This window comes from Thermothelomyces thermophilus, chromosome 2 (assembly GCF_000226095.1).
Source record: "Thermothelomyces thermophilus ATCC 42464 chromosome 2, complete sequence".
Classification (NCBI taxonomy): domain Eukaryota; kingdom Fungi; phylum Ascomycota; class Sordariomycetes; order Sordariales; family Chaetomiaceae; genus Thermothelomyces; species Thermothelomyces thermophilus.
In genome coordinates, this window is record NC_016473.1 from 5427207 (window position 1) to 5454242 (window position 27036).

General features: G+C 55.8%; 6 protein-coding genes across 6 annotated transcripts; 2 read left to right on the top strand and 4 right to left on the bottom strand.

Moving 5' to 3' along the window:
* Positions 1-508: 508 nt before the first annotated feature.
* On the bottom strand, positions 509-13119 carry MYCTH_78013 (polyketide synthetase; the record flags this gene model as incomplete). Its single annotated transcript, XM_003662394.1, has 7 exons — positions 509-3573; positions 3646-4228; positions 4406-5032; positions 5084-6266; positions 6320-6619; positions 6728-12003; positions 12118-13119. The coding sequence occupies 7 exons, from the start codon at positions 13117-13119 to the stop codon at positions 509-511; spliced, it is 12036 nt and encodes a 4011-aa protein (XP_003662442.1).
* A 652-nt stretch (positions 13120-13771) lies between these two features.
* MYCTH_114667 (uncharacterized protein) lies at positions 13772-15273 on the bottom strand. Its single transcript, XM_003662395.1, has one exon. The coding sequence runs from the start codon at positions 15219-15221 to the stop codon at positions 13899-13901; it is 1323 nt and encodes a 440-aa protein (XP_003662443.1). The 5' UTR covers positions 15222-15273; the 3' UTR covers positions 13772-13898.
* Positions 15274-15782: 509 nt separating this feature from the next.
* On the top strand, positions 15783-17035 carry MYCTH_114666 (alcohol dehydrogenase-like protein; the record flags this gene model as incomplete). The annotated part of the gene is made up of 2 exons (XM_003662396.1): positions 15783-16435; positions 16504-17035. Exons 1-2 carry the CDS (start codon positions 15852-15854, stop codon positions 17033-17035), a joined length of 1116 nt encoding a protein of 371 aa, XP_003662444.1. The 5' UTR covers positions 15783-15851.
* A 1024-nt stretch (positions 17036-18059) lies between these two features.
* On the bottom strand, positions 18060-19534 carry MYCTH_2303060 (uncharacterized protein). The gene is made up of 2 exons (XM_003662397.1): positions 19339-19534; positions 18060-19266 (listed from the first exon to the last, which is right to left on the bottom strand). The coding sequence occupies exons 1-2, from the start codon at positions 19498-19500 to the stop codon at positions 18163-18165; spliced, it is 1266 nt and encodes a 421-aa protein (XP_003662445.1). The 5' UTR covers positions 19501-19534; the 3' UTR covers positions 18060-18162.
* Position 19535: 1 nt separating this feature from the next.
* Positions 19536-20086, bottom strand: MYCTH_2303063 (uncharacterized protein). Its single transcript, XM_003662398.1, has one exon. The coding sequence runs from the start codon at positions 20031-20033 to the stop codon at positions 19767-19769; it is 267 nt and encodes an 88-aa protein (XP_003662446.1). The 5' UTR covers positions 20034-20086; the 3' UTR covers positions 19536-19766.
* Positions 20087-20163: 77 nt separating this feature from the next.
* MYCTH_2303064 (uncharacterized protein) lies at positions 20164-21969 on the top strand. Its single transcript, XM_003662399.1, has 2 exons — positions 20164-20897; positions 20968-21969. The coding sequence occupies exons 1-2, from the start codon at positions 20251-20253 to the stop codon at positions 21668-21670; spliced, it is 1350 nt and encodes a 449-aa protein (XP_003662447.1). The 5' UTR covers positions 20164-20250; the 3' UTR covers positions 21671-21969.
* Positions 21970-27036: the final 5067 nt, after the last annotated feature.

A 27036-nucleotide genomic window follows, 5' to 3' on the forward strand; every position in this document is an offset into this window, starting at 1 on the left:
TGTGTAAGTAATTACTATTAGAATGTAGGTAGATATTACATAGGTATTTATACCTTGAACTTTCCCTGATTTCTGGCCAGATATGTATTTAAAGGTGGTATACGGCCTAAAAACTGGAAACAGGACAAGGCGTTTGGCGGCCTCCGATGCATATACTTTATACTCTCAATGGAGTCACGAACCTAGATCTGTGGTTGTCATTCTTACTCCATATTATTACATCAGCATTCATCACCAGTTCTAGAGTTATCATAGCAGATTGGATACCTAATGATTCACGCTGAAAACTACATACTATAGCATTTACTACCTTAACTTCCTTCACATAATCGGACTGATTTAAACTATCAAAAACGTTATTAATCGAGTCATGAAACACAACTACCTGATCAATCAGCTCTTTCCGAATCAATTCCTCCAACATATGCCGTCTGCAACGAACAAAAGAAATCGGTAAGCTATAAAAACAAAACAAGAACAAAAGAAAATAAAGACATTAAAAAAACAATTATCCCTTGACATAGGCCTGGAAGACAATGTCCGTATCCATCTCATCAACCGAGGCCAGGTATGCGGCTACGAGCACGTTCAAGCCTTCGGCCACGGCCATCTCGATCCACTGGCCCAACGGGACCGTCCGGTACTCGACCCCGTCCTCCTCCTCGAGGTGGCTCTGCAGGCGTTCGATGGGGATGACGAGCCCGCCGCTGTGATGTAGGAACTTGACGGGCACGACCGACCCCGCCTCCTCGGGGGTGGTCTCCTGCTGCTGCTGCTGCTGCTGGTGCTCGCGCCCCCCCCGGATGACGGCGCCGACGATGCCGTCGGCGACGGTCTCGACGGGCACGAAGTCGAGGGAGCCGCGCCAGCGGGACGAGACGGGCACGGCGCGCAGCTTCTTGGCGAAGCGCATGACGGTCGACATGACGTCCGTCTCGCCGGCGCCGGGGCCCGTGACGCTGGTGGGCCGGTGAACCCAGACGCGGAGGCCGAGGCGGGCGGCGGCGCGCTCGAGGAAGGCTTCGCTCGCCCACTTGCTCGCGACGTAGTGGTCGAGCCAGCCGGGGGGCGGCGGGTACGCGGCCACGGACTCCTCGCCAAAGACGTCGCCGCGCGCCGTCGGGGAGGAAGAAGGGTCGGCGACGAGGAGCAGGCGGCCGGTCGCGGCGGTCGAGACGTAGTGGAAGTCGAGCCCGTGGCGGAGGGCGAGGCGGGCCAGCGCCTTGGTGGAGCCGACGTTGGCCCGGCGCAGCGTCGCGTACGTCTTGAGGAAGGACACGTCGGCGCCGCAGTGGATGACGGCGTGCGCGTCGGCGAACAGCCGCTGCTCGTCCTCCTCCCCGACCGTCTCCTCGACGGACGTGAGGTCGCCGGCGTGCACCGACACCCTGCCGGGGTTCGACTCGACCACGTCGGCCAGCCTGGACGGGTCGCGGACGGCGATGCAGCGGACCTCGGCGACGTCGGGAGACGAGAGGAGCCGGGCCAGCAGCTCGCGGCCGATGAAGCCGGTCGCGCCCGTCAGGATGACGACCACCTTGCCGCCGGGGCCGTTATTATCAAGCCGGCGCCGCCCGGCCGCCGCCCGCTCCTCCGGGGAGGGAACGGCGTCGGCGAGGTCCTTGGTCAGGGCCGTCTCGTCCTCCCAGTCGATCGCGGCATCGACGCCGGCGCTCTCGAGGGCCGCGTCGTGAACCGCGGCCGCCATGGCCCCGAGCGTGCTGTTTTCGAAGAGGCGCATGATGGTCAGGTTCGCGCCGAACTCGTCCTTAACGCGGCGCTGTACCTCGACGAGCAGCATCGAGTTGCCCCCGACGTGGAAGAAGTCGGTATCCCGGTCGACGGTGTAGAGCGACAAGACGTCCTCGGGTATGACGCGTTCCCAGACTCGGCTGCGTAGCTGGAGCTCCTGTTGGGTCAACGGGGCGGCGGAGGAGCCGTTCGGCCGCTTCTCCTCCTCCTCCTCTTTTGCAGCGACGACGCGCGTCGGCAGCTCCTGCACCGCGCGCCTGTCCAGCTTGCCGTGCAGGTTCAGCGGCATGGACGGGATCTCCACGATGACTGCCGGATGCATGTACTGCGGCAGGGGCAGCGAGCTCGCCAGGCGGCGGAGGAAGGCGTCCCGGTCCCGTCGGGGCACGGGGGCGTCGGGCCGGAACACGGCGTGGGCCACGAGGGTCGGCGGTTCGCCGCGGGCGGTGACGCAGACGCTCGCCAGGGCGCCGTCGGCGGAGCGGAGGATGGCCTGCTCGACGTCCTGCATCTCGATCCGGATCCCGCGCAGCTTGATCTGCGAGTCGCCGTCGATGCGGCCCAGGATTTCCAGTTCTCCGTCCCGAGTCAGCCGGCCACGGTCGCCGGTGCGGTACATCTTGGCGGATCCGCCGGCGGGCGCGAACGGGTCCGGCACGAACTTTTCGGCCGTGAGATGGTCGTTGCCGAGGTAGCCCAGGCCGACTCCGACGCCGCCGATGACGACCTCGCCCGGCGCGCCGGCGCACACGGGCTCCAGCCGGTCGTCCAGGATGTAGACGGAGCGGTTAGGCATCGCCTTGCCGACCGTCACGGGGGCCTGCGGCGGCTCCGACAGGGGGATCTCGGCCTGGTTGCTGCCCACGGTGACCTCGGACGGCCCGTAGCAGTTCCACAGGCGCAGGCCGGGGAGGCGGAGCGACCGGAAGTCGTCGACGAGCTTCGGCGTGCACTGCTCGCCGCCCGTCATCGCGATCCTCCAGGAGGTGGACTGGGCGAGCTTGGAGAAGCCGTACTGGATCCAGGTGTGATACTCGGACGGCGTGGCGCCCGTGCAGGTGATCTTCTCCTTGGCCATGAGCCCCGTGATGGCGACGGGGTCTCCGCGCATGGACCGGGGCGCGACCACCAGAGTGCCGCCGTGGGCCAGGCCGCTGAAGCACTGCCACATGGCGAGGTCGAAGCCCAGGGCGCTGTGGAAGAGCACGACCTCGGGCCCCCGAATGTCGCACGTATGCTCCATGAAGTTGGTGATGCCCCGGTGCGGAACGATGGCGCCCTTTGGAACGCCCGTCGTGCCGCTCGTGAAGAAGATGACGGCGGCCTCGTCCGGCTGCGCAAGGTTGGCCGGCGCGCCCGCGCCCGCCACGTCGCCTTCGCCTTCGCCTTCTCCCCGAGAGACGTTGACGACCCGAGCACCCCCCGCGTCCCGGATGACGGCGAGAGCGGCCTCCTGGGCGGATTCGGTGGCGTCGTGCGAGAGGGCAACGGCCGGCCGCGCAGCCGCGGCGATGACCGCTAGCCGCTCGACGGGGGTGCCGGGGTCGATGGGGACGAAGACGGCGCCGACGCGCATGACGGCCAGCAGGGAGCTGACCCAGTCGAAGCCCGGCTCCTGGAATAGGGCGACGCGGGATCCCCCGGTGACGCCGGCCGCGAGCAGCGCCCTCGCGATGGCACCGACGCGGTCGCGAAGTTGCCTGTAGTTCCACACCCGTCCGCCGAGCGCCTCCCTCACGGCGATGGTGTCTGGATTGCGCTGGATGATATCATCCACCCGATGGACGATGGTTTGCGGCCAGTCAGAGACGACGGGGTTGCCTGTGCAAATGACGAGTCGGTTAGCAAAGTTACTGGTTAATTAATAGTTCATTCTTAATAATCCCAACTTACCTCGACCGAGCCTAATGGCCTCCTCGGCGGTCTCGGGCGCGAATGCGGGCGCCGAACCGAGCGTGGAGTCCGGTTTGCGCGCAAAGAGGTCGAGGAGATGCATGTAGGTATCGGCCAAGATGTTGGCCTCGTGTTCCGAGTAGAGCTGCTCCTGGACGAGGAACATGAGGCGGGGGTCGCTGTTCGGGTTCTCCATGATGTCGAGGCTGATGTCGTAGGCGGACCGGCCGAAGTGGTACTGCTCGCCCTCGCCCTCGACGGCGCCGAGCGACCGCTTCTCGGCCACGCCGGCGCGGTAGTTGATGAAGGCCTGGAACAAGGGGCTGTGCAGGGTGGACCGCTGGATCTTGAGGTTGTTGAGCACGAGGTCGAAGGGGACGTGCGAGTGCGCCATGGCGGCGTAGGCGGTCCGGCGCACGTCCTTGAGCGTGTCCCGGAAGGTCCGGTCTCCGGACGGGCGGAAGCGCAGGGGGAGGAGGTTGAGGTACATGCCGACGCTGGACGCGAGGTCGCCCTCGAAGCGGTTGGCGTCGGCCATGCCGATGCACAGGTCGCCCGTGCCGAGCAGGCGGAAGAGGGCGGCCTGGAAGACGGCGAGGTAGAAGTGGAAGGGCGACGCCTTCTCGCGCCGGCACGTGTCTCGGATCTTGGCGGCCAGGGCGGCGTCGACGTGGCGGTCCACCCGGTTGTGGTCGTACCTGCGGATGACGGTGCGCTCCCGGACGGAGGCGTACGGGAGCAGGGGGATCGCGGCAGGAACGCCGGCCAGCTGGTCCTGCCACCAGGCGATGTCGCGGTCCATCTTGCCCTGCTGCACCTCGAGCTGCTGCTGCGCGGCGAAGTCGGGGTATTGGAAAGGCCGGGGCGCCAGCGGCCTGCCCGTGTACAGCTTCATCAGGTCGGCCATGAAGACCTCGAGGCTGGCGCCGTCCATGTTGATGTGGTGGTAGCCGACCACGAGGAAGTGGTCCGACGGGCTCAGGGAGAGGAGCACCAGGCGCATCGACTCGCCGCGTTCGATGGCGAAGACGTAGTTCTTCATGGCCTCGAATGCCTCCGACGCCTCGGCCGCCTCCTTGATCTGCCTCTTTTCGAGCCGGAGGAGAGACCTCTTGAGGACGGCCTGGTCCGGAAGCAGCTGGCCCGGCCGAGCAACAAAGGCCGTCCGGAGGGCCTGGTGCCGGTGGCCGAGCGTCTGGATGGCCGACTCCAGCTTGTCCACCTGTAGCGGCCCCTTCAACCTCACCGAGAAGGAGATGTTGAACGTCGTCTGGTCCTCGATGTAGCTCCTCAGAAACCAGAACCGAGACTGGCCCAGCGACATCGGCGCCGTCCTCTCCACGTCCTGTTCCCGCGGAGCACAGGGGGGAGCACTGGGGGGAGAGAGCTGCGCCGGTGTCGGGCTGACGCCGGCCTCGTCCTTGGTAAACGGTGGCACTCCGGTCTCGAGCTCGTGAGCCGGAGTGGTGTGGCCGCTGCTGGTGACGGACGTCGGGTGATCGGAGCCGGTGCTGCTGCTCGCCGGGTCCAGCGTCGGCGGCGCCGAGAAGACGGTGGTGGAGGTACGGGACGTGTCCACCGCGTCGGGCGCAGGGGTGATCTCGACTCTCGACTGGCTCCGCTCTGCTGCTGCTGCTGCGGCGGCGGCGGCGGACTCGTTCCCGAGGTTGGGCGTCAGCCCCTCGGGCAGCTTCTCGTGGGCAAACGCGACGAGGTCGGCCATGGTGGCGCCGCCCAGGATCTTGAGGACGGGCACGTCGACGTCCATCTCCTTCTGGAACCAGGAGCGGATCTCGACGGCGACCAGCGAGTCGATGCCCGTGTCCTCGGCGTTGGCGGCCAGGATGTTGGCCCGCTCGTCGTCCGTCTGCAGCTCGGTCTGCAGCATGATCTGGAGCTTCTGCAGGAAGGAATCGCGGATGATGTCGAGCACCTCCTCGGGCGTCGCGGCCTCGAGCAGCCTCGTCTTGACGCCGGCCGCCGCCCCTCCCTGGTTCTTCTTGGCGCCCGAGTCGGTGCCGCCGCGGACGATGCAGTGCTGGAAGCGCGGGTTGTCCATCCACGGCGCCGGCTCTTCCTCGTCCACGTTGATGACCCGCAGGCCGGTCACGATCTCGGGGCTGCGGCCCGAGTCCGGGCGGCCGGCGAGGATGGCCTCGGCGACGCACTGGCGGAACGCCCGCTCGTCCATCCACTGGAATCCCGCCCGGCGGATGGCCGGGAAGACGATCTCGCTGGCCTCGCGCATGACGTATCCTATGCCCATGACGGCTCCGAGGTGCAGGACGGAAGCTGCCAGGCCCTTGCGCCGGCGCTCAAACGTCTTGGCCGTCATGTACATGTTGGCCGCGCTGTAGTTGGACTGGCCGCGGTTTCCGGAAGCCGAGGCGAGCGAGGAGAAGAAGACGAAGAAGTCGAGCTGCTCGTCCTGGAAGAGGCGGTCTAGGTGAATGGTGCCCATGACTTTGGGTCGTACCACCTTGTTCATGATCTCGAGCGACATCTCGGAGAACGGGACATCCTCGAGCACCATTGCGCCGTGCATTATACCCGCGATGGGGGGGAAGGACCGGCGGATGCTGTTGACCAGATCTTCGACGGCGGCCGGGTCGGTGATGTCACTGGTCGTTGTCAATACTTGCTTCTTAAAGGGGAGGTTAATTAGTAGACCTACTTTGCAAACGCCTGGATCCTGATGCCCCGTGCCCGGCGTTCCTCTAGCCACTTGGGGTCGATATTAGGACGGCGACTCGTCATGACGACGTTCCTTGCGCCGTGGGACGCCATCCAGTCGACCAGCGAGCGGCCCAGGTCGCTGGTCAGGCCGAACAGGACATAGGTCTTGGCGCCATCGAAGCGGATCAAGCTGTCCACCGACTGCAGGCTGACGGGGACCTTGTCGCCGGAGCTCCAGTCCACCAACGTCGGCAACGAGGCGAGCTCGGTGTCGGAGGGCGGAGCGTCGACCAGTGTGCTAGGGGTCACCGCGCGGAAGCGGATCTCTCCGCCCTCAGCAGCTCGGTCCCGGTCCGCGTGACGGGAAGTGGTCTGCTCCAGTATCTCGGACAGGACGGATGGCGACGGCTGCTGCCGTAGCTTCTCCCCAAGCTCTGCCAGTTTGATAGACTGGCCAGACGGAGGCACGCAGGCCGCGATTAGGGACCCGAGTCCGACGCCCTCGGGCTCGGCGGAACAGTCGAGGAACAGGGCGACGTCGGCAGGAAGGGCGGCGCGAACGGCTCTCTTGGAGCTCAGCGGCGATAGGCTCACGACGGGATGGCCATGGGGAAGGCCCAGGTCGGCAGCGTCGGTCGTCGAGGCCGTGAAGACCACCGTCGTGCCGCGTTCGGCAGCTCGCCGCACGAGGGAGCCCGCTAAGCCCGCCGGAGGCTCGTTGACAAGGAGCTTGCTGTCTCGTGGCACGGCAGAGAGGATCTGGCTGGACTGCGCTTCGACGGCGAGCAAGGCGAGGAGGAGGAGCCTCTGCTGCTGCTGCGCTTCTTCCTTTAATATAGCATCCCCCACGAGCCTGACTTGGCCCCGTGGGACGGCGACGTGGGAGCCGTTAGTACTCGACAGCCCCAAGACCCAGGACCCCGAGTCCTTCTCCTGTCCGAGCACGCCATACAGGTTCCCGATCACGGGGAGCAAGGTCGACGCCGTGACGCGGATGATGGCCGTGTCGTCAGAGGCTCCGGCTCTGGCGTCGTCGGACGCGCCCTCGTAGACCGCGTATCCGGCATCGGTCGACGCCAGGACGAGCGCGGGGCTTTCGGCGCCGACCTCGGTAAGCTTGGTGATCTTCCGCTTGGACGAGTTGTACCGCTCGTTGGCCGGTCGGATGGGGAGCAGGCGCGGCACGAGGATCCGGCCGTCATCCTCGACGAGCTCCTGTTCGGTCGAGTACAATATCCCCCTCGTCGATCCCTCGTCGCGGGTGAAGCGCAGGCGGATGAGCGCCTCGGCCACCAGCTTCGAGTTAGGCTTCCGCGAGATGTCGAGGTCGAGGAACTGGAGCTTGACGCCGGGGGCCTCGAGGGCGACCGTGCGACCCAGGCCCACGCTCATGCTCATGTAGGGCTGCTCGGCGCGGCAACCCTGCGTGACCCACAGGATGGTGCGCTGGTAGTCCAGCATGCTCTGCAGGCCCCGCATGGTCTCGCCGGTGAGGTTGGAGAAGACGGGCTGGTCGAGCTCGGCGAGGTTGAGGACGAGCGCGGTGGGCGAGACGGCGGCGGCGTCGAACTCGTCGAGCGACGACAGCCGCGTGACGGCGAAGCCGAAGTGCCTCGTGAGGTCGAGCACGCTGTCGATCAGGATGACGGTCGCCAGGCTCTGCCCGCCGACGATGACGAGCTCTCCGCCGTCGGCCGCGGACGCGTTGGACTCGGCCGGGTGCGAGAGCGGCTCCCGGAGCAGGTTCACGCGCGGCTCGACCGCCTGGGAGACGATGACGGAGAAGGGCCTCGGGAGCACGTCGACCTCGGGCGTGATGGTGTCGATGCCGGAGAAGCCGGCGCCCAGCAGGACCTGGTGCCACCTCGCCGAGGTGGCGCACGGCGAGTACCGCCGCCCGTCGTCGCGTCCGAGCCACCAGCCGGGCAGGCCGCTCATGGCGAAGCCGGTCCGGAGGACGTCAAGGTTGGTGAGCTCGAGGAGGACGAGGTAGCCGCCCGGCTTGAGCAGCCGCCGGGTCGCCCGCATCGTCTTGTCCAGGCTCTTGGTGGCGTGCAGGACCAGGGAGCCGATGATGAGGTCGTACGCGCCCTCCCGGTATCCCTGCTCGACCACGTCCTTCTCGATGTCGAGGGCGCGGAAGATCATCTTGTCGGCCGTGGCGGCGAAGACCTCCTGCGCCTTCTCGAAGAAGCCGGTCGAGATGTCGGTGTACGTGTAGGACGAGAAGGTCCGGCCGATCTCGCGGAAGATGGCCTTCGTGGCACCGCCCGTGCCGGCGCCGATCTCGAGTATGTCCATGTGCGGGTAGCGATGGACGATCTGGGCCACGGTCCGGGCCAGGAACGCCGTCGTCTCGCGGATGCCCAGCGCCTCGACGTAGTAGCGGTTCAGGAGGTTGTCTTTGAACATGTGCTGCAGGATCTGGGTCTCGCCCCGGACCGCGGCCGCCAGGTTCTCGCCGACCGCGTGGGTCAGCTCGACCTCGATGCTGTCGGGGTGCTTTGCCCGGATGTGCGAGATGCTCTCCCACGTGTCGTCGAGCCATTCCGGCTTGCAGAACCGCTGCCGCCCGTTGGCCGTCTGCTCGAGGACGTGCTCGACAAAGTCAAACAGCGCCTCGTGGTGCCATTCCAGGCCCTGGCGCTGGCTCGGCGGGATGTCGCGCACCAGCTTCCTCATGAAGTAGATGGTGAGCCTCTCGAGATCCGAGGCCAGCTCGAAGTCGGCCGCGCCGGCCCGGTTGTCGGCCGCCAGGGTGCCGTCCGGCGCGCCCGGCCCCCATACGTTCTCCATGAAGAGCTGCCGATCCGCCTGGCCGGTGCGCGTGGCCAGCGGGGTGATCCGGACCCCCTGCACCTGGATCAGGGGCGTCCGCCCGTCCCGGCCGTACACCTCGACGTCTCCGCCGATGGTGGCCGTGCTGAGCGGGTCCTCGGTCAGGAAGGACTCGAGCGGAAGCCGGACCCCTTCGGCCAGGTCTTGTCTGCACAGCGACGTGTTGACGGTCAGGCTGGCGATCCCCGTCGGTACCTGCAGCTGGTCGAGGCTCCCGTCGTTGGGATACCAGTACGCCAGGAAGATGGCCTGCAGGGCGCAGTCTAGCAGGGCCGGGTGGACCAGGACGGCATCCGCGGCGAGCTCGTGGCCGGGGACGCGCACGTACGCCGAGCCGTGGTCTAGCTTCCGCCTCATGCCCGACAGGGCGCGGAAATCGTTAGTATATTCGTAGCCAAGCTTCTCCAGCGAGGCGTAGAACTCGTCCTCGCGCACCTCGGCCGTGTCCGCCGGCTCCGGCGCCCGCTGGGGAGGAAGAAGCAGACGACCGGTCCCGGCCCCGGTCCCGGTCCCGGCCAGGGTGACGATGACGCGGCCGCTGCCCAGGCGCGAGAGCACGTCGGCGTCGGCGCCCAGGGCGGCGTGGAAGGCAAAGTTGGCGGTGATCTGCTTCGGCCCCTTCTTGACAATGTTGGAGAGGGAAAAGAGGGTCTCGACACCCGTCTGCTCCGTGTTGCCGTCGAACACCAGCGCCTTGCCCAGGTCAAAGTCGCGGATCTCGACCGACTCGACGACGCTGCCCTCGGCGAGGAACGCGCACGCCTCGATCGCCGTCGAGAGATAGGCGGCGGCCGGGTACACCATCTGGCCCTGCAGCTGGTGGCCGCTGATCCAGGGGAGCTCGCTCGGGCGGATGATGTTGCGCCAGCGCATCTCGTCCGTGACGCCGTCGGGGATCCTGCGCCCCAGAAGCGGGTTCGGCAGCTCCTTGCGGTTGCGCATGGCCCGCGAGAGACGCGTGTCGTGCCAGAACACCTTGTCGTGGTCCCACTTATACGTCGGGAGGTTGGGGACTACCTTCCTCGCCGACCGGGGCTCGCCCGTGAGCAGGGCCTCGTACTGAGCAAAGTTGACAAATGGACTGCCGAAGCGGCTCCACGCGGTCCCGAGGGTGACGGACAGGGCGGCAATGTCGCCCGACCCGCGGGAGAGAGTTCCGGTGTAGGGCGGCAGCGGAAGCTGCTTCTTGCCGTACAAGGCCGTCAGGGTCTCGGAGGCCGGGCCTTTCAGCGCCGGATGGGGTCCGACCTCGATGACCAGGTTAAAAGGGGAATCCTCGTTTCGCTCGATCGCCGTCTCGAGCGCCTGGGCAAAGAGCACCGGCCGCAGCATGTTGTCCTTCCAGTACTCGCCCTTGAGATCCTCGATATGTGCCGCCGTCGTTCCCATGGCGGTGCCCGGATACACGCTCGAGTACCAGACGCATCCTCCTTCTTCCTCGGCCAACTGTCGGGGCTCGATGTTGCACGCTTCCAGTGCCTGCTTGTACGGCGCGGAGCAGGCCGCCATGTGGTGCGAATGGTACGCCTTGTTCACCTTGAGGGGCCGGGCGAACTTCTTCTCGTCGTCTAGAATGTCCTTGGCCTCCCGGATGGCGGCGGCGTCGCCCGACAGCGTGACGCTGGACGGGGAGTTACACGCGGCGATGCCGAGCCGGCCGGAAAATGCGTCGAGGTTGCACAGCTCGGTGGCGTCCTCGTACGAGGTACCGACTGCCATCATGGCACCCTCGGTCTTGACGTGTTCCTCGACGCACAGGCCGCGGTAGTAGGCAATCTTGATGGCCTCCTCGGCGCTGATGATCCGAGCCGCATAAGCCGCGGCGATCTCGCCGGACGAATGGCCTACGACGGCGGCAAACTCGATGCCCGCCTCCCGGAGGAGGTCGACCAGCACGATCTGGACGGCCGTGCACAGGGGCTGGGCGAGGAGTGCTTCCCCGAGGCGGGACGAGGCCGCGTCCGCCAACAGCTCGTCGGTCAGCGACCACGACGCTCGGGCGGAGGCCGGAAGGTCGGACAGTGCGCTCTCCAGAGACTTGATCCGGTCGCGCACAAAGGCGGAGCCCTGGATCAGCTCCTTTCCCATCGCGGCCCATTGCGCGCCTTGGCCGGTGAAGACGCCGAGCAGACGAGGGGTTGCCGCGATGGGCCGGCTGCCTATGCTGGCGCCTTGCCCAGCGCTCTTGTCGTTGCGACCGGCCCGGGCGAGCTCGAGATGGTCGCTGATGCTGTTGGCAAGCTGCTGGGTCGACGCCACGGCCGGGAGTGCCGCCCTGACGCCGAGGGCCGACCGTCTCGAGTGAAGCGTATATGAGAGGTCCCGGAGCGGCAGATCCGGATTCTCTCGGAGATGAGCGGCGTACGCCTCCAATACACCCTCCAGGGCCGTCTCGGACGCCGCCGAGAACACAAACGGGGTAAACGAAGTCTGGGACGCGGCGTCCCCGGCCCCGGCCCCGGTCCCAGCCGCCGCAACGGCAGGTGGCTCGTAGTTCTCAAGGATGACATGGGCATTGGCGCCTCCGAAACCGAAGCTGTTGACACTTGCTCGGCGAACATCGCTCGCCTTCGGCCACGGCTTGGCCTCGGTAGCAATCTCGACGCCCTTGTAGAACGGCGCCACTTTGGGACTCAGCCGTTCAAAAAGCATGTTGGGCGGGATCGTCGAGTGCTGGATCGCCAGGGACGCCTTGAGCAGCCCGGCCAGGCCGGCGGTGCCTTCTGTGTGGCCGACCACCGTCTTGATCGACCCGACGTAGAGCTTCTCCGACTGGCTCGGCGGAGCTGGGCCCTCATTCCCTCCCTGGTATCCAAAGAAAGCACGGCTGATGCCTTCGGCCTCCTGTAGAAAAACGGATTAGCGGGCAAGCTTTGTGGTGGCAGGGGCGGGCAATTCGAGGGTGAGGAAGAAGATGTAATAATGGTAAGATGTAATAATGGTGGTGAGGGCACTTACGCGACAATCGCCAGCTTCGGTGCCGGTGCCGTGGGCCTCAAAGTACTGGCACCGCTCTTCTTCCTTGGTAGGGTCCAGCCCAGCCTTTTGATACGTCCTGACGATCAGGTCGGCTTGTGCCAGCTCGTTAGGCATGGTGAGTCCCTTGGTTCGGCCGTCCGAGTTGATGCCGGACTCGCGGATGATGGACTCGATGTGGTCCCCGTCCCTGATCGCATCGCTCAGGCGCTTCAAGATGACGGCGGCAACGCCCTCCCCGCGCGCGTAGCCGTCCGCATCGGCGTCCCACATCCGGGATCGGCCGGTCGGCGAGAGCATCTTCAGCTTGGACTCTCCGATGTAGAGCTCGGGTCCGAGGATCAGGTTCGAGCCGGCCGCGACTGCCAGGTCCGAATCGCCGCTGCGCAGAAGCTGGACCGCCTGGTGGACGGCAAACAGGCTGGACGAGCAGGCCGTATCGATCGTCATGGAGGGGCCGTGCCAGTCAAAGAAGTACGAGATGCGGTTCGAGATGAGGCTCCTGGCCGTTCCCGTGGCCATGTAAGTCGGGATCGCGTCCAGGTCGCGGAGGATGTGGTCGCTGAAGTCGGCGCACATGAGGCCGACGAAAACGCCGGTCTGGGACTTGGCCAGCCCTTCGATAGACTGGCCGGCCGCCTCGAGGGACTCGTACACGACCTCGAGCAGCATCCGGTGCTGCGGGTCGATCGAGTGCGCCTCGACCGGCTTCACGTTGAAGAAGGCGGCGTCAAAGAGCCGCGGGTCTTCTTCGAGGAAGTAGCTCTCGGTCACGTTGCTGGCGCCATGGTGAGCCCCGTCGGGGTGGTAAAACGAGTCCGCGTTGAAGCGGTTCGGAGGGATCTTGGTCAGCAGATCCTTGGGTTTGCGGAGCAGTTCCCAGAGCTTGGAAGGTGTGCTAGCGGCGCCCGGAAACCGGCACGCACTTCCAATAATGGCAATCGGCTCGTTGCCAAACTTTTTTTGTCTAGGTGTTTGCACCATGATGATGGCTCAGCCGTTAGGCACAAACGAGGGAAGTGTTGTTCTTGGTAAAGTCTGGCGGTGATTCTGTTGAGAGAACCGAGCTTTGATGTCAATGCACAAGAGGTAGTATAGAGATTCAGGTAACATAACCCGCCATGTCAGTATCTGCCCAAAGGTCTGGCCTCTTCCATTGCCTATATTCACTCCTAAGCTTTGGGTGGAGTGGCTGGCGCTCTCTTTCCGACGAATCCTTGGTCCCCGGGGCCGCTCCCCGTGGACTTCGGAGAGGAGCTAAAGCGAGCTCTGCGGAGATGTGTTTCCCCGAGCCTCGACAAGGTCTCCATATTGTTTCGGACTGTGGACTTTCGGTCTCCGTGCTCGGTTCTCGATCGCCCCGTTTTCGGCATTCATTAACTGATAATAGGTAGGGGACCTTCTAGCGTAACCAGGATTGCCGGTTGGCAAAATAAGCCACAGCAGTGAGTCGTAATGCTAGCTCTTACTGCTTGCTACGTGGAATCAAGTTTCGGGCACTTAGGTAAATCGGTTTCTGTAACTATTCTCATCACGGGGAACCCAAGAATCACATATTCGCGATGTCTGTACGTACAAGCATCGTGTGCACGTACTCCATGAGCAGCAATACGTAACCACCACGCGTTTCCTGTATATGTGAGAACTGGTGGTTGGTGGCTATCTTTAAGTTAGGTACTTGCTCAGAATCCCCCGCACGGTCAACTACGTCGTTGTTTTTGCATTTCAACCCAAGTTGTTCGAGTACCTATTCCCCCTCTCTCTCACCAGATAGACAATACAAGATTTGTCACTGTATTCTTCCACCGTCCAAGAAACCCGATGCCGTAAACCACCCAAATCTGCCACTGTTTGATCTCGTCCGGAAGCAGAACCTGCTCCGAAAATCCTCTGCCAGTGAATTCCTCGTCCGTGCCTACCTCGCCCCCTACTATCTCATCCAGAAATCCGGTCAGGCCTCTCCCGCCTCCAAAGCCCATCTCGAACATTTTTGCGAAATGACGGTGGTGGAAGCGCCACGTCTTTCCTGTGGAGGGGGATACAAACTCTAGAACCCGGCCCGTAGCCTTGTCTGCTAAGCTCCCGCTGACGTTGCCGCTAAAGTCGGAGTGGAACTGCGTATAATCGACTTGTTGGGAGGGCGCGCCAACCTGAGAGGTGAACACGAGCCGGCCGTGTTTGAAGAGATGGGCGGCGAAGTACGGAACCCAGTCGTCCAGCCTCGACAGTGGGCGCCAGTAGGAGATGGTGTAGGGGCCGAGGAACCCGCGCATGATCTGCCAGCCGCGACAGATCTTGAACCAACTGTTTTCCGCCCACAACCGGGAGTGGGCTCCGTAGCCGGTGATGCTCATGGTCTTTTTGCCGATCTGAACGTGAGCAGTCACCTTCCCACCGGCGATCGGTTGGCTCATATACAGCCCCGGCGACAGCTTGACCGAGGGCCAGCTCTTTTTCACCCGGGACTCGCCCTCCTCCGGTGGCCAGATCTCCCCGTCGGCCAGATGCGGCGTCGTGGTGGACTCGATTGCGATGGACCCCTTTTCGCGGCCTGTGTCCCACCACACTCTGGCTCTCTGCATGTCTCTCGAGATCTCGAAAGCGTAGGACCGATCCGAGCTGTTCCAGATGCCCCGTATCGAATCGGGACAGTCGATCACTGTCGAACTCTCGGTATACTCGAGCTCCTGGATGCGAGTGCCGTCCTCAAGAGTCATGTAGAACTCGACACGCAGGTTTCCCTGCCCGAAGAAGCTATACGACGGATCCCTCGAGAAGCCCATGAGCACGCTCCCCGTTCCGGACTCGGAGACCGCGTCAAACTCCCACTGCTCCCATACCGTGCTGTTGATTGTCGACAGCTTGGGGATTTCGGGATGTTCGGTCGGGGAGAGCGAAAAGGAGACGGGCCCCTCTCCAACCTCATACGCACTCAGGCGGCTGACGGCGCACGATGTGTGGTCCCCGCTCGGCGTGTCAAACTTGGGCTGCCATTCAAATTCACCAAACGGCTGCTGTGCGAGATTGACGTCGGCCGTCGCCAGTGGCAGCAGCAAACCACAGGCGAGTTTGACGAGATAACCCATGTCGAAGAGCTCGATCGAAACGGATGGGTCAGGGGGTCTGAGCAGCGTCTTGTTGGATCTGGAGAGGCCAAGCAAGCCAACGGTGTGTGCGTAGAGAAAGAGTTTCCTGAGCGGAAGATTGTCTGGAGGCCCAGAACTGGACGGACCTGCCGTAGACAACTAGGAGATAAGGGAGATACCCGATCTTACCCTGGCACCCTAGACTCGGCGGTTTCATGCATGCGGTTATTCCTCCGCCTCTTTCGGCAACCATTGATAATCGGTGTGGAAGAGAGCGCCAGTCAGCAGGGTCTTCGGACCACATCGACATCGGAGACCGAACAAAAAAGCAAGCCACGCCACCGCGGAAACACCACTGTCTCGGATACCAATCGGAACAAACGAACCATTGGGTATTGCAGGTGCCACATGTAAACAATCCCACGCAGGGACGTGGTCCGCTTTGGATCTTTACCCCTTCTCGTGATTTCACCACCGCCCCTTCGTGCGGACCTAACATAGAACACACCATTGCTTCACTCACGCGCGTTCCTACTGACAAGGGCCAAACGGGGGAGACGTGTTGAGGGATCGTTCTACTCCATCTTGACACTCACAAGAGACCGACTTGAGCAAACCAGAAGAATCATCATGGCTATCGACGAACAAATCCCCCGTGTCCAGCGGGCGCTCATTCAGTCTTCGACGCCAGGGGTTCTCCAGTTCACGGAGACTCGAGAGGTCCCGAAACTGCTCCCCGACCAGGTGCTCGTTCGGGTGGTCGCGGTTGCCCTGAATCCCTGCGACTGGAAGATGCCTACCAACTTCCCCTGTCCGGGTGCTGGGGTAGGGGCCGACTTCTCCGGCACGGTTGTCCGGGTCGGTGACGACGTGCGCCCCGGCAAATTCGACGTCAAGCTGGGCGACCGGGTAGCAGGCGCTGTGCACGCGAGCAACCGTCTGAAACCGCAGGATGGCACTTTTGCCGAGTATATCGCCGTCCGTGCCGATGCACTCTGGCGCATTCCAGATGGCATGGATTTTCATGTGGCGGCCGCGATCGGCCTTTGCGTCGTCGGAACGGTCGGACTGGCAGCGTTTCACGAGCGCCATTTGAACTTGCCCGGTTCTCCTGAGCAGCCCGTCAAACCAAGGGCAGGCGGCCAACCCCCATGGGTCTTGGTGTACGGAGGAAGCACGGCCAGCGGTACCATGGCTATCCAGATTTTGAAGCTGTGCGAAGCCTAAGAAAACCCCCCCGCGGACGAGAGTTGAACGTTGACGCTGACCCCGAGAATGACAGAGCCGGGTTTCGCGTAGTCACCACTTGTTCACCTGCGAACTTTGCTCTTGTAGAGTCCTACGGTGCCGACAAGGCCTTCGACTACCACTCGCCAAATCTTGGTGAGTCGATACGCGCTTACACCAACAACAGCCTTAGCTTCGTCATGGACATCATTGCCAGCGCGAACTCGCTGCGTCAGTGCTACGCCAGCATCGGCCGCGCAGGCGGGCACTATGTCGGTTTCGAGCTGGTCCCGGACGAGCTGGCAGGTATTCGCAAGGCCGTGCGGGCGAGCTGGGTACTAGGGATCAGGCTGTTGGGGTACGAAATTGCGCTTGATAGAGGTTACGGGAGCCCCCCAGACCCAGAACTAGGGATGTGGGGACGGGCCTGGTTCAAGAGAACGGAGGACCTGGTTTGGGGGGGGAAGATCCGGCCGCATCCGATCGAGCTGGACACCGAGAGCGGCTTCGACGGTATCGTCGCGGGGGTCGAAAGACTCAAGCGAGGTGAGGTCTCGGGCAAAAAGCTGGTGTACCTGATCCGCTAGCAATCACACCATCATCCTATAGTGCTTTAAGCTCCGAATGATTCATTAGCTGTTCGATGTAACTAGATGAAAGTCCTGATGTAATGTGAGGCAACTGGAAGTAACGGAAAGCCATCACAACGCGGAAGTCGGTTTACAGCTTTTACTTGGCCCATCTTCCCCGGGCACGCCGATCAAGAACCCAGGTTACATACCGGGACACCAGAAGAGACAGCCATAGAAGCTGTGGGTAGCGCGGTGATTAAACCTCGGAGCTGGATCCGTCTTCTTGGCTTGGTCCATGATGCAGTACGTTGTCTACGGACGCGTCCGTCATGTAAGGCTGGATAAGATAAGACCTGTGGATCTGGCAAACGGGCTGGCAAACGGAGGGTTCTTTGTTCCTATCCTCTACTTATACAGAGCCACAGGGCCAGCCAACGTAGGAAGAAGATATCGCTCTTTTGAACTATTTACAACTTACCAACTTTCTTCCATCAATTGGAACCATCTTCCATCTATTGGACACCATCTTCTATCAGTCCACTACCGCTGCCAACAACAGAGGAACCCGAGCTTCAGGCTGACCAGGTTGCAAGAGGCCGGCCGCGTTCAGAAGGAGACAAATTCTCTGGAATTGCAGCAGACCGTGATCCGGTCTGCTAACCTTCCGCAATGGGGTCGGCCATGGTTAGGGCCTCAGTGCAGTCAAGAACATGCTGTGTCAATAGCGAGGTGTAGGACTGGGTGTGATCTGTCTAGGACTCTGCACGGTCTATTGACATTAGCTACGTTCCAATTGTCGGGTCTCATCTGCCGGTCATCATCGTGACCCGTTGGCGAGATTTGGCCGCCGCTGGATGATACACTTCCGTTGATGAACACACGCGTTCAGTATAGCAATCAATGTCCTATACTATCTTATATTAGCTCAAGGGCTTAAATCGAGCAGTTACACAGCATCTTGACTTTTAACTATTTGTGCACTGAATGCATAGTTGGAAGGCCTTCTTTAATACACTTAAACCTGATATGGACATTCTAGTGTCCGCTGATTCTGGTTTTATTTTCTACATTCAGACTCGGGAAATGGATGTTTATTCGTGGCCAAGGAACTCTATCGCAATTAAAAAGCTTAGGGTATTATATTAGAAACAATAATTCCAGAGCTCACGCTCTGTTTGCAACTCCTGCCCAAAATCTCCAAACTGGCGGAACACATCATCGACCATCCTGAGCCACCGCTGATCCAGTTTAGTCACAAAATACGCCTTTGTATAATCCCAGTACTCTGGGAACCATCCAGCGTTTTCCCAGTCGACAATGCCAGCAAGTCTCCCATGACCGTCTACAAGAATATTTCTCAGGTTAAGATCACCATGCGTAAATACCATCTTATGTCCACCACGGTGAACCACCTCTGGCAGCGCACCGCATCGCAGAGTTTCGTTGAAATCATCCTCGCTTAGGAAAGGTCCCACGACGTCGCCTCGATTCTCGTCATAGTCTAGCGCGGCATTGATTCGATAGTCAAAACAGGGTCCATCAACAGCGCTGGAGATTGCATACTTCCAACCGAGAGGCCTGGGAACAACGCGAAGTGCGGCTATGTGGCGACGTAATTCGTGAACCAGCTGAGCAGTGTCTTCGTCGCTCATGGTATCGATACACAGACCGAGTTTATAGCCGGGAATTCGCGTAGTCAAGAGGTAGATGTTGCTCGAGTCTGAGATTAAATCTAGGGCGCGGGGAACCGGCACGTTCGTATGGCGTCGCACCAGTTCTAGTGCTGCGTGCTCGTTCACCAGGCTCTCGCGCCGCGCCAAACTGACCCTCTTAAGATAGAGCCCGAAAGGAAGTTGCTGCACGTTGGGGCTGTCGGTGAAGCCATACATGCGTGCGCCAAGAGACGCCAGACTGCGATACATTCGAATACGCATGGCCCCAGGTACGAGGAGCCAGAGTGTCTTCAGAATGGTTGTGTAGGTGTCGGAGAGCAATGTCAAGGTCGAGGAAAATGGAGATAGGAACGCGGCATAAGACTGCTTATGTTGTTTGCCGGCAATCTCTTGAGCAATGTATGTCCATCGAAGCGGAATAGCGAAGCGGGATAAAATCTCTAGAGCCCAACATTTCGGAATGTTGATGTTGGAGCGAGAGGAATCGACAAAAGAGGCGCGTCGAAAATCCTTCACCTGGTCAAGAATGGGAGGATATCGGGGTCCGCCCGTCAGGATTTTCGAAACTTCATACTAGGCGCTTGTCAGCATTACTTTGTATTTGATGGATGCCATGTGTTAACCCTGTGAGAATAAATGGCCCACCTTGGACTTTTTGTAGAACGAAAGCTGAAAATACCCTTGAGCAAAGGCATCTGCAGCAGATCTGCGGAGGAGCCAGTGGTTCTCGATACGATCGTATGACTCGTTCTCGGCATCGGAGAGCAGCCGATCTCTCACTTCAGGTGTCAGAAAAGCTCCAAGCATTTCACCACAGGGCTTTGAAACACATGTAACAGTTAGCCATGAATGCCCAGTTGGTGTAACGAGCTGATTATGTGGCACCCACACTGGTTGCAATGTCTGTGGGTTTTATTTTTGGGAGGATGGGCACGACAACCAAAGGATCCCAGAATGAACCCTGAAGGCCGGTGATACAGCACTTCCCGCCGTCTCTTTGCGCAACGCTGGCGATGACGCTTCTGTCAGGCGCTTCGTAGCCACCACCGCGCACGACTTACAACTAAGTCAGCTTAACAACCCACGCCGTGGAAGTTTTCCTGACTGGGGATATTACACATAGCAATGGTACGTTTCCAATCAGCCAGAAATGCTCCAATATCGGGTTTGGATGTGGTGGTGTCACGAGACAATCGCTTGAGCAGAAATGCTGCAGCTCGACCACGGTCAACAGAATCGTCGATAAAACTCTCGAGGAGTGGCCTGTCTGGATGCCCTAGGCCTGATTGGCGGATCGCGGAAAGCGCAGCTTCATAATCGCTCAATGGTTCGGCCATCATTGATACGGTTGTGCGGTGGTTGTAAAAAGTCGAATCCATTACCTCCGTACTCCGTTAGATTATCCGGCCAAGGTCTAAATTTAAACCTGGCGACGTCCAGTCAGGTTCGGGTCGCTCCACTCCATCCATGCACGTGTTTGTTATTTCATTCACGCGCCCTCGAGGAAAAAAATGAACGTGTCTGCATCCATTAAGCAGTAGTCCAAACCGAGTCAATATGACAAGAAATTTCAAACAATGGCTCAAGCAGGGGCTCAAGGCGACTAAAGATGAAAACGGACATGGCGTGCCTCCGGAACCACCATACCGCGAATACTGGCCAAACCTCCCGGCATCCTCAGCAAACACAAAACTAAACTACGGCCTCTTTCAGAGACTACCGCTGGAAGTTCGGCAGCAGATTTTGACCCAGGCATTTGGGAAACGAACTTTACACGTCCATCTCGCCTACGACCATCCGCTTGCTCGTAAGCCAAATTCCGGAGAGAACAAAAGGCGGATGTTCCTATCAAAACGTGCCGACGAGAAACGACCTGAAAACCGCCGGCGCCATTGCGGCTTGGGGTCCAATCTCGTCCCCGACGCCAGCAGGCCAAAGCAGTGGCAGTGGTTTAGCTGCGTGTGCCACCGCCGCGTGGTCGAGGCTCGGGAATGCCGGCCCGAACCTCAAAGACCACCGCAGGGGAGGATCGAGCCCTGCAACGACGGTTGCCTTAACGGCAGGCTCTTCACAACACGCTATACTACTAATGCTGAATGGGGTAGGCTATGCCGATGTGAGCCCATCGCAGAGTACGACCGGCCCATGGCAGACCGCGAGTGCTTCATCGGGATCATGGGCTGGCTGTTGGCATGTCGACAGGCGTATGTCAAAACATCCTTGATACGTCCCTTCTCAATTTCCATCTCATTCTCTGCTGACCATTGAGAACAGCTACATCGAGGGGGTCGACATCCTCTACCGGACAAACACCTTCCACATGTCGAGCCTACCACTCCTGCTCAACCTCGCGCGTCTGATGCCCCCGCGCCGCCTGGCCACCATCACCAGCGTCGAACTGCTCTGGGACCTTTTTGACGACCGTGAGACTATAAAAACCGTCTATAAGCAAGCACAGGCTTCCCCCTCGTCGGTGCCGCCGCAGTCGCAGCCTAGCACCAAATTCCACGAGCTCCGCCAGATCACGCCCCGGATCTTCCCCAACGCCCGCAACGTCTACGTCGCCGTGCAGGCTCCGATCGAGCCATTATTCTGGGCAGAACGACCGGCGGCTTGCCTGCCTCTTCTCGAGCGTGCCATCCTGGGCCCGGTGGAGGACATGTTCCGCGCCATGGGCCCGGAGCCGGAGAAGGAGTTCAGTTTCGCCATTCAGCTGGGCGGGTTTCTCGCTCTTGCGAGGCGTCATTGGCGGGACAAGGACGTGGATCCTGGCGTTTACAGGCGTGCTCCGAGTCAATGTGCGGTGGATGAGAGCGGGTACTTTGTGCTCGACGGCGTCTCGTTCCGCGCCATCAGAGCGTGGAGACCGCTTGGTCCGGGCGGCGCTGGGTACTGGCTTCGTCCGGGGCTGACTGATTCCTGGACTGCTGGGCTAGGGATGTTTGATATCTGGGGAACGTGGGACGATTTACCGTAGACGTGGTGAGCTCTGATTACGGCCTGCTCGGGCGCATCTGTGCGAGCTAAGGTGGTGTAGATGCGGAGGGAGATCGCGAAGGAGCATGTTGCCGGCGTGGTAAGGAAGTTATCAGAAGCGACTAAGTTTCTAGGAATTAGCCACAAGCGATACATGCCAGATCATCTCCTTTGTCTATTTATATTGCTCTTTCTCTCCTTTATATATACTTTAATAAGGTACTCTTTGTATTCCTTCCTCTATACCTAAATGTATTAGAGACTCTCTAGTTATAATATAAAGGAAACTATACCTAAGAGGCTAGATAAAAAGCTACATCCCTTCCTTTAACACCTAATTAAGAATACTAATATATTATAAAGAAAAGTAGAACTAATTAAAGAGCTCCTATAGAGGCCTAGCTTCCTAGGCCAGCTCTTAGCTATAAAAGGTTAGTTAAGCTTAGCTTTAAAATTAGCTAGCTATTTATTCAGATAAAGATTAAGGGATAGTACCAAGGTATAATAAATCTTGATCCCCTTACCATTAAAAAGGACTTTAGATTGAAGGTTTCTTAAGTAAGGCAAGGTTTGGTAAAGCTAAAGGTTACATTCTATTTATTCTAAATATTCTAGGTTATTGAGGTTATTTCATGAATCCATTAGTAGTATTTAAAGAAGTTTTCCTTACTTATAATGGTACTATTACTTTATAGGGCTAGGTTTATAATAGCCTTCTAGTAAGCTCTCTTTAATACTAAAAGGATATATAAATCTAATAGCTAGAGGATATAAGATTACTTTAGTAGAAGATAAATAATATAGATATGATATTAATAATTAAGATATATAACATTATTGCCTATATAGCTATTATAGCTTTTAAGGATTAATAACTAATATTTAGATAGATCCTAGGGTTTAGTCTAAGGTATAAAGATCTCTTCTAACTATTTAATAACTATATTATTATTAGGCTAGCCTTTCTTAATTATAGTAAATAACTAGTTCTTAAAAAGCTTTAAATCTAATAGAAACTACCATTATTAAATACTCTTGCTCTTAAAAATAACTAATGGGCTTGGATACTTACTCTTAGCTAAGATATACCTAATAAAGGATATTTAAATATATATACTAAGTTATTTCTTCAAGATAGCCTTCTTTTTTATATTTCTAACTCCTAAGCTATTAACTCCTATACCCTTTATAATATTAAGTTTATCTATATCATAATAATTAGCTAGCTTAATAACTATAATAGCTAAGATAATCAGATATAAGGACTAGAGTTAAAGAATTTCCTTAGTAGCCCTATTAATATATATATACTCTATTAAATATACCCTCTAGGTCTTCAGAATAGGTACCTATCTAAGCAGTATTATTATTAATGTTTTCCTATAGTTATAAGGTTTCTATAGGTTTAGATAACTTACTAGTAAAGGTCCTTAATCTATATATATATTAGAGGTTAGCTTAGAGTTATAAAGTTAACTTTAGTAGGGATCTATCATACTTAGCAGTCTTTCTAGACCTTAGAAAGTGGTTATATAGTCCTAAAGGCTACTACTTATAGTTAATAGCCTATAAGGTATAACTATAATATACTTCTTAGTATTTAGCTATCCTATATAATAGGCCGCCTTTCTAAATCTATAATAGAGCCTATATATAACAAACCCAACTTAGACTTCTTCTAAAAGGGTTCAAACGAAGGTAGGTAAAGCAGGACAAGCACGCAGGTCGTCTAAGGGATTCGGTAAAGCCAAAGGGTTTATAACAATACTAGAGTTATCTCTTATAGTAGTCAACGATGCTTGGTATAAGTACTATGATTATAGGTTGCTATCACTAGTAAACTCTGAGAGTCTACCGTAATAAGTGACTATCTATATGTATATATAATCCTAGGATCACTAGTAGTTGTAGTGATCCTCTATACTAGCTTACCTGACTTATATCGTAAGCTAGTGATCCTTTGTTAGGATCATTTCTTACTAAGTGTAATCCTATCCTAATTAGTCTATCATTCCTTCGGCTTAATTGGCCCGTTTATACTAGTGGCTTAGGTAGCATCTATATATATATTTCCGTAATACGATGCCCTCCCTCTAAGGCTTTTGACCTAAAAGCCCTCTTTAGGTCGTTTCAAATAGCGTTAATATTCTTTTCTATATATGCCTTGTAATTTTTCCCTTTTTCTATATTGCTAATAGCTAACAAGATGGTAGATTGTATCTCTAAGCGCTAATCTTCGAAATCCTAATAGCGTACCGTGCTTACTTCTTTTATTGATTCTTCTAGCATAGACGTTATACCGTATTTGTAGTATTTTAAGCAGAACTTGGCTTATTATATAGCGTCAGGCTCTTTTTGCTATAGCAAGTGTATACGTTAGGGTTGTTCCTATAATGGTTCTAACGTAGCATCTGCTTGTTCGTAACCTGGTTTGTTACCTTAATGTTTATAGCTAATCTTTTATAGTAACGAAGATTATATCTGAATAAAAACGTGTAGAATGAAAAGAGGCTAATGCTAAAGAGGCCCTTTTTATTATTTAGACTTAACTTTAGATAGCTATCAGTCGATTAGCTTATCCTCGTCACTAGAAACGTTTCTTAAAGGAGTAGGGTTCCGAGCTATTTCGTCAAGGTATATAGTCTTTAAAGGAAATAGAAGCAGAAGAACGGAGGGTGTGAGATTCCGAGGTACGCGTTATTAGTAATGTATAGTCCTAGGGTGCTAACGTCCCGTTTGACTAGTCTTCTTTAGGCCTAGATTTGTCAGAGGCTGACTTAGCCATTTTATCCGAGCTAGTGCCTATAGTCGATCCGGGTTCTACTAGTAGAACTGTTCTAGTTTCTTAGGGCAGTTCAAGTTCTTGACTAGTTCCTATAAGTCGTCCTCTAGTCTAAAATCAAGCTATTTAACTAGATACTATAGTTCCCTGTTAATGATATATAAATCTAGAATTTCTTTAATATTCTATTCTTCTTCCTTGTCTTTTACTTCGATATATATAATAACCTTAGCGTTTTTCGGTGCTAGTTTAAGAAGCGAAATATAAAAAATATCTATCTATAGTTATATAGATAATGGTAACGATAGTTAGTAGTTAGATGTCGAAATTCGTTCTTTAATAATAAAAGGTCCGACCTTTTTAAAGTCTAGCTTCGTACTTAGTCGTTTAGTTTGTAGGTTTCGTATAATTAAGTAGACTTTGTCTCCCTTCTCTAGGCAAGGTCCTTCGAGCCTGTATTTATTGTAGTAATTTTTTATTTTGGTCCTGACAAACTCGAGTTCCTTTTTAAGCTTCTTATATAGTACGTACATTTGTTTTGCTTTGACTATTGCTCTTAGCACTATAACCTCTAGTCCTTGCCTAAGGTCTACTTTATATCTGTAGTTTGCAAAGAACGGTATAACTTTGGTTATTTCTGTTGGTGTTATATTATAAGCGAGTTGTACTGTTGGTAATAGTATGACCTAGTCGTCTTGCTAGTAGTTAACGTAAGAGTAGAGGTACTGCTTAATAACTTGGTTTAGTCGCTCCGTTTGTCTGTTAGTCTATAGGTAATATACTATTAATAGCTTGCTATTAATGCTTAATCGTTATATTAATGCTTACTAGAACTTCGATACGAACTTAGTATCTCTATTAGTAATCCATTCTTATAGCTAAGCATATACTAATGTAACTTACTAATAAATTATATCTATTAGCTATTTAGCTATTTAGGACTCCTTATAAAGAAAGAAGTATGCCCATTTAGTTAGGCGATCTACTATAGTAAGAATATTATTATAGGTCACTCCTATAGCTATATCCTTAGATTCTAATAGCTTTATAATAAAGTCTATTGTAACTAAGCTCTATAGTTTGTTAGCTATTAGCAGTAGCTAAAGTAGCCTATACGGCTTGTATCGTACCGTTTTGCTTTGGTTATAGATATCATAGTTCTATACGACTTCCTTAACTCATGCCGTTAACTATAGAAAGTCGTAGTGTTCCTTGACTTATACGACAGTCTTCGTAACTCCTTTATATTCTCCGAGTTTCGACTTGTAGAGTTCTCGAATCATCTATAGCTATTAATCCTAGTCGTAGATATATACTTTGCCTAGGTAGAGTTTCCTATCTCTTTCTTCTACTCTATTAGGTACTAGTAGTCTAGGTGCTACTTGATACTATACCTTGTTAATCCTTTCTTCTCGAAAGATTACGTAATACTCTAGGAACGAGTTAAGTAGATTATCTTCTACGGGTGTCTACGTTTTATAATGTAGCGTTCTATCTGTTCGTTCCTTGAATAACGGTGGTGTCGTTCCTGTTTGTCCTTCCGTGTGATCCGTTTGTCGGCTTAAAGCATCCGCTCGTACGTTCTCTTTGCCTTTTTTATAGTAGATCTCAAAATTAAATTCTATAAGGAATTCTACCTATTATATTTGTCGTCTATTAAGCTCCTTTGTTGTTATAAAGTATTATAGGTTCTTATAATCTATATATACTTATACCGGTTTAATTATACCGCTAAGGTATAGTCGCTATTCCTTAAAAGCTTCGATAATTATAAGTAGTTCCTTGTTGTAGATTAGATAATTAAGACGTAGTCCATCGAGCTTCTTTGAAAAGAAGGCTATAGGATGTAGCTTCCTTTGTCTGTCTTATTATCCTAATTGTCCTCTAATAGCGTAGTCTAAAGCGTCCGTTTCTACCTCGAATAGCTTTTTAGGGTCTAGTAGTACTAAAACTAGATCTTTGGTAATAGCGTCATAGATCTATATAAATGCTTACTTGTATTACTCTTCCCATTAGAATTTAGTGCTCTTCTTGGTAAGTTTATATAAAGGTCCTACGATCGCTCTAAAGTTCCTAATAAACATTCGGTAGAAATTTATAAATCCGATAAAGCTTTGTATTTCCGTTACTAACGTTGGTTATAGCTACTCCTTGATAGCTTTAACCTTTAAAGATTCTATCTAAATTTGTCCTAGGGATATCTTATATCCTAGAAATACTATTTTCCTAATGTAGAATTTGCTCTTTTCCTTGTTAATTAATAGTTTATATATATATAATATGTCTAGTACTACTTTTATATACTTCCGGTGTTTGTCTATCGTCTTAGGGAAGATAAGTATATCGTTAAGATAATATACCGTAAATTTGTCAAGAAAGGGTCGGATCGCTTAATTAATTAGGGCTTAGAACGTTATCAGCGTGTTCGTAAGTCCGAATTGTTAGGGTTAGGGTTAGGGTTAGGGTTAGGGTTAGGGTTAGGGTTAGGGTTAGGGTTAGGGTTAGGGTTAGGGTTAGGGTTAGGGTTAGGGTTAGGGTTAGGGTTAGGGTTAGGGTTAGGGTTAGGGTTAGGGTTAGGGTTAGGG

Coding starts and splice junctions, on each gene's coding strand:
- MYCTH_114667 (XM_003662395.1), bottom strand. CDS start 15,221: ATGGGTTATCTCGTCAAACTCGCCTGTGGTTTGCTGCTGCCACTGGCG.
- MYCTH_2303060 (XM_003662397.1), bottom strand. CDS start 19,500: ATGCTTGGAGCTTTTCTGACACCTGAAGTGAGAGATCGGCTGCTCTCC. Junction 19,267..19,338: donor CGTTCTACAAAAAGTCCAAG/GTGGGCCATTTA, acceptor ACAAGCGCCTAG/TATGAAGTTTCGAAAATCCT.
- MYCTH_2303064 (XM_003662399.1), top strand. CDS start 20,251: ATGACAAGAAATTTCAAACAATGGCTCAAGCAGGGGCTCAAGGCGACT. Junction 20,898..20,967: donor CTGTTGGCATGTCGACAGGC/GTATGTCAAAAC, acceptor CATTGAGAACAG/CTACATCGAGGGGGTCGACA.
- MYCTH_2303063 (XM_003662398.1), bottom strand. CDS start 20,033: ATGATGGCCGAACCATTGAGCGATTATGAAGCTGCGCTTTCCGCGATC.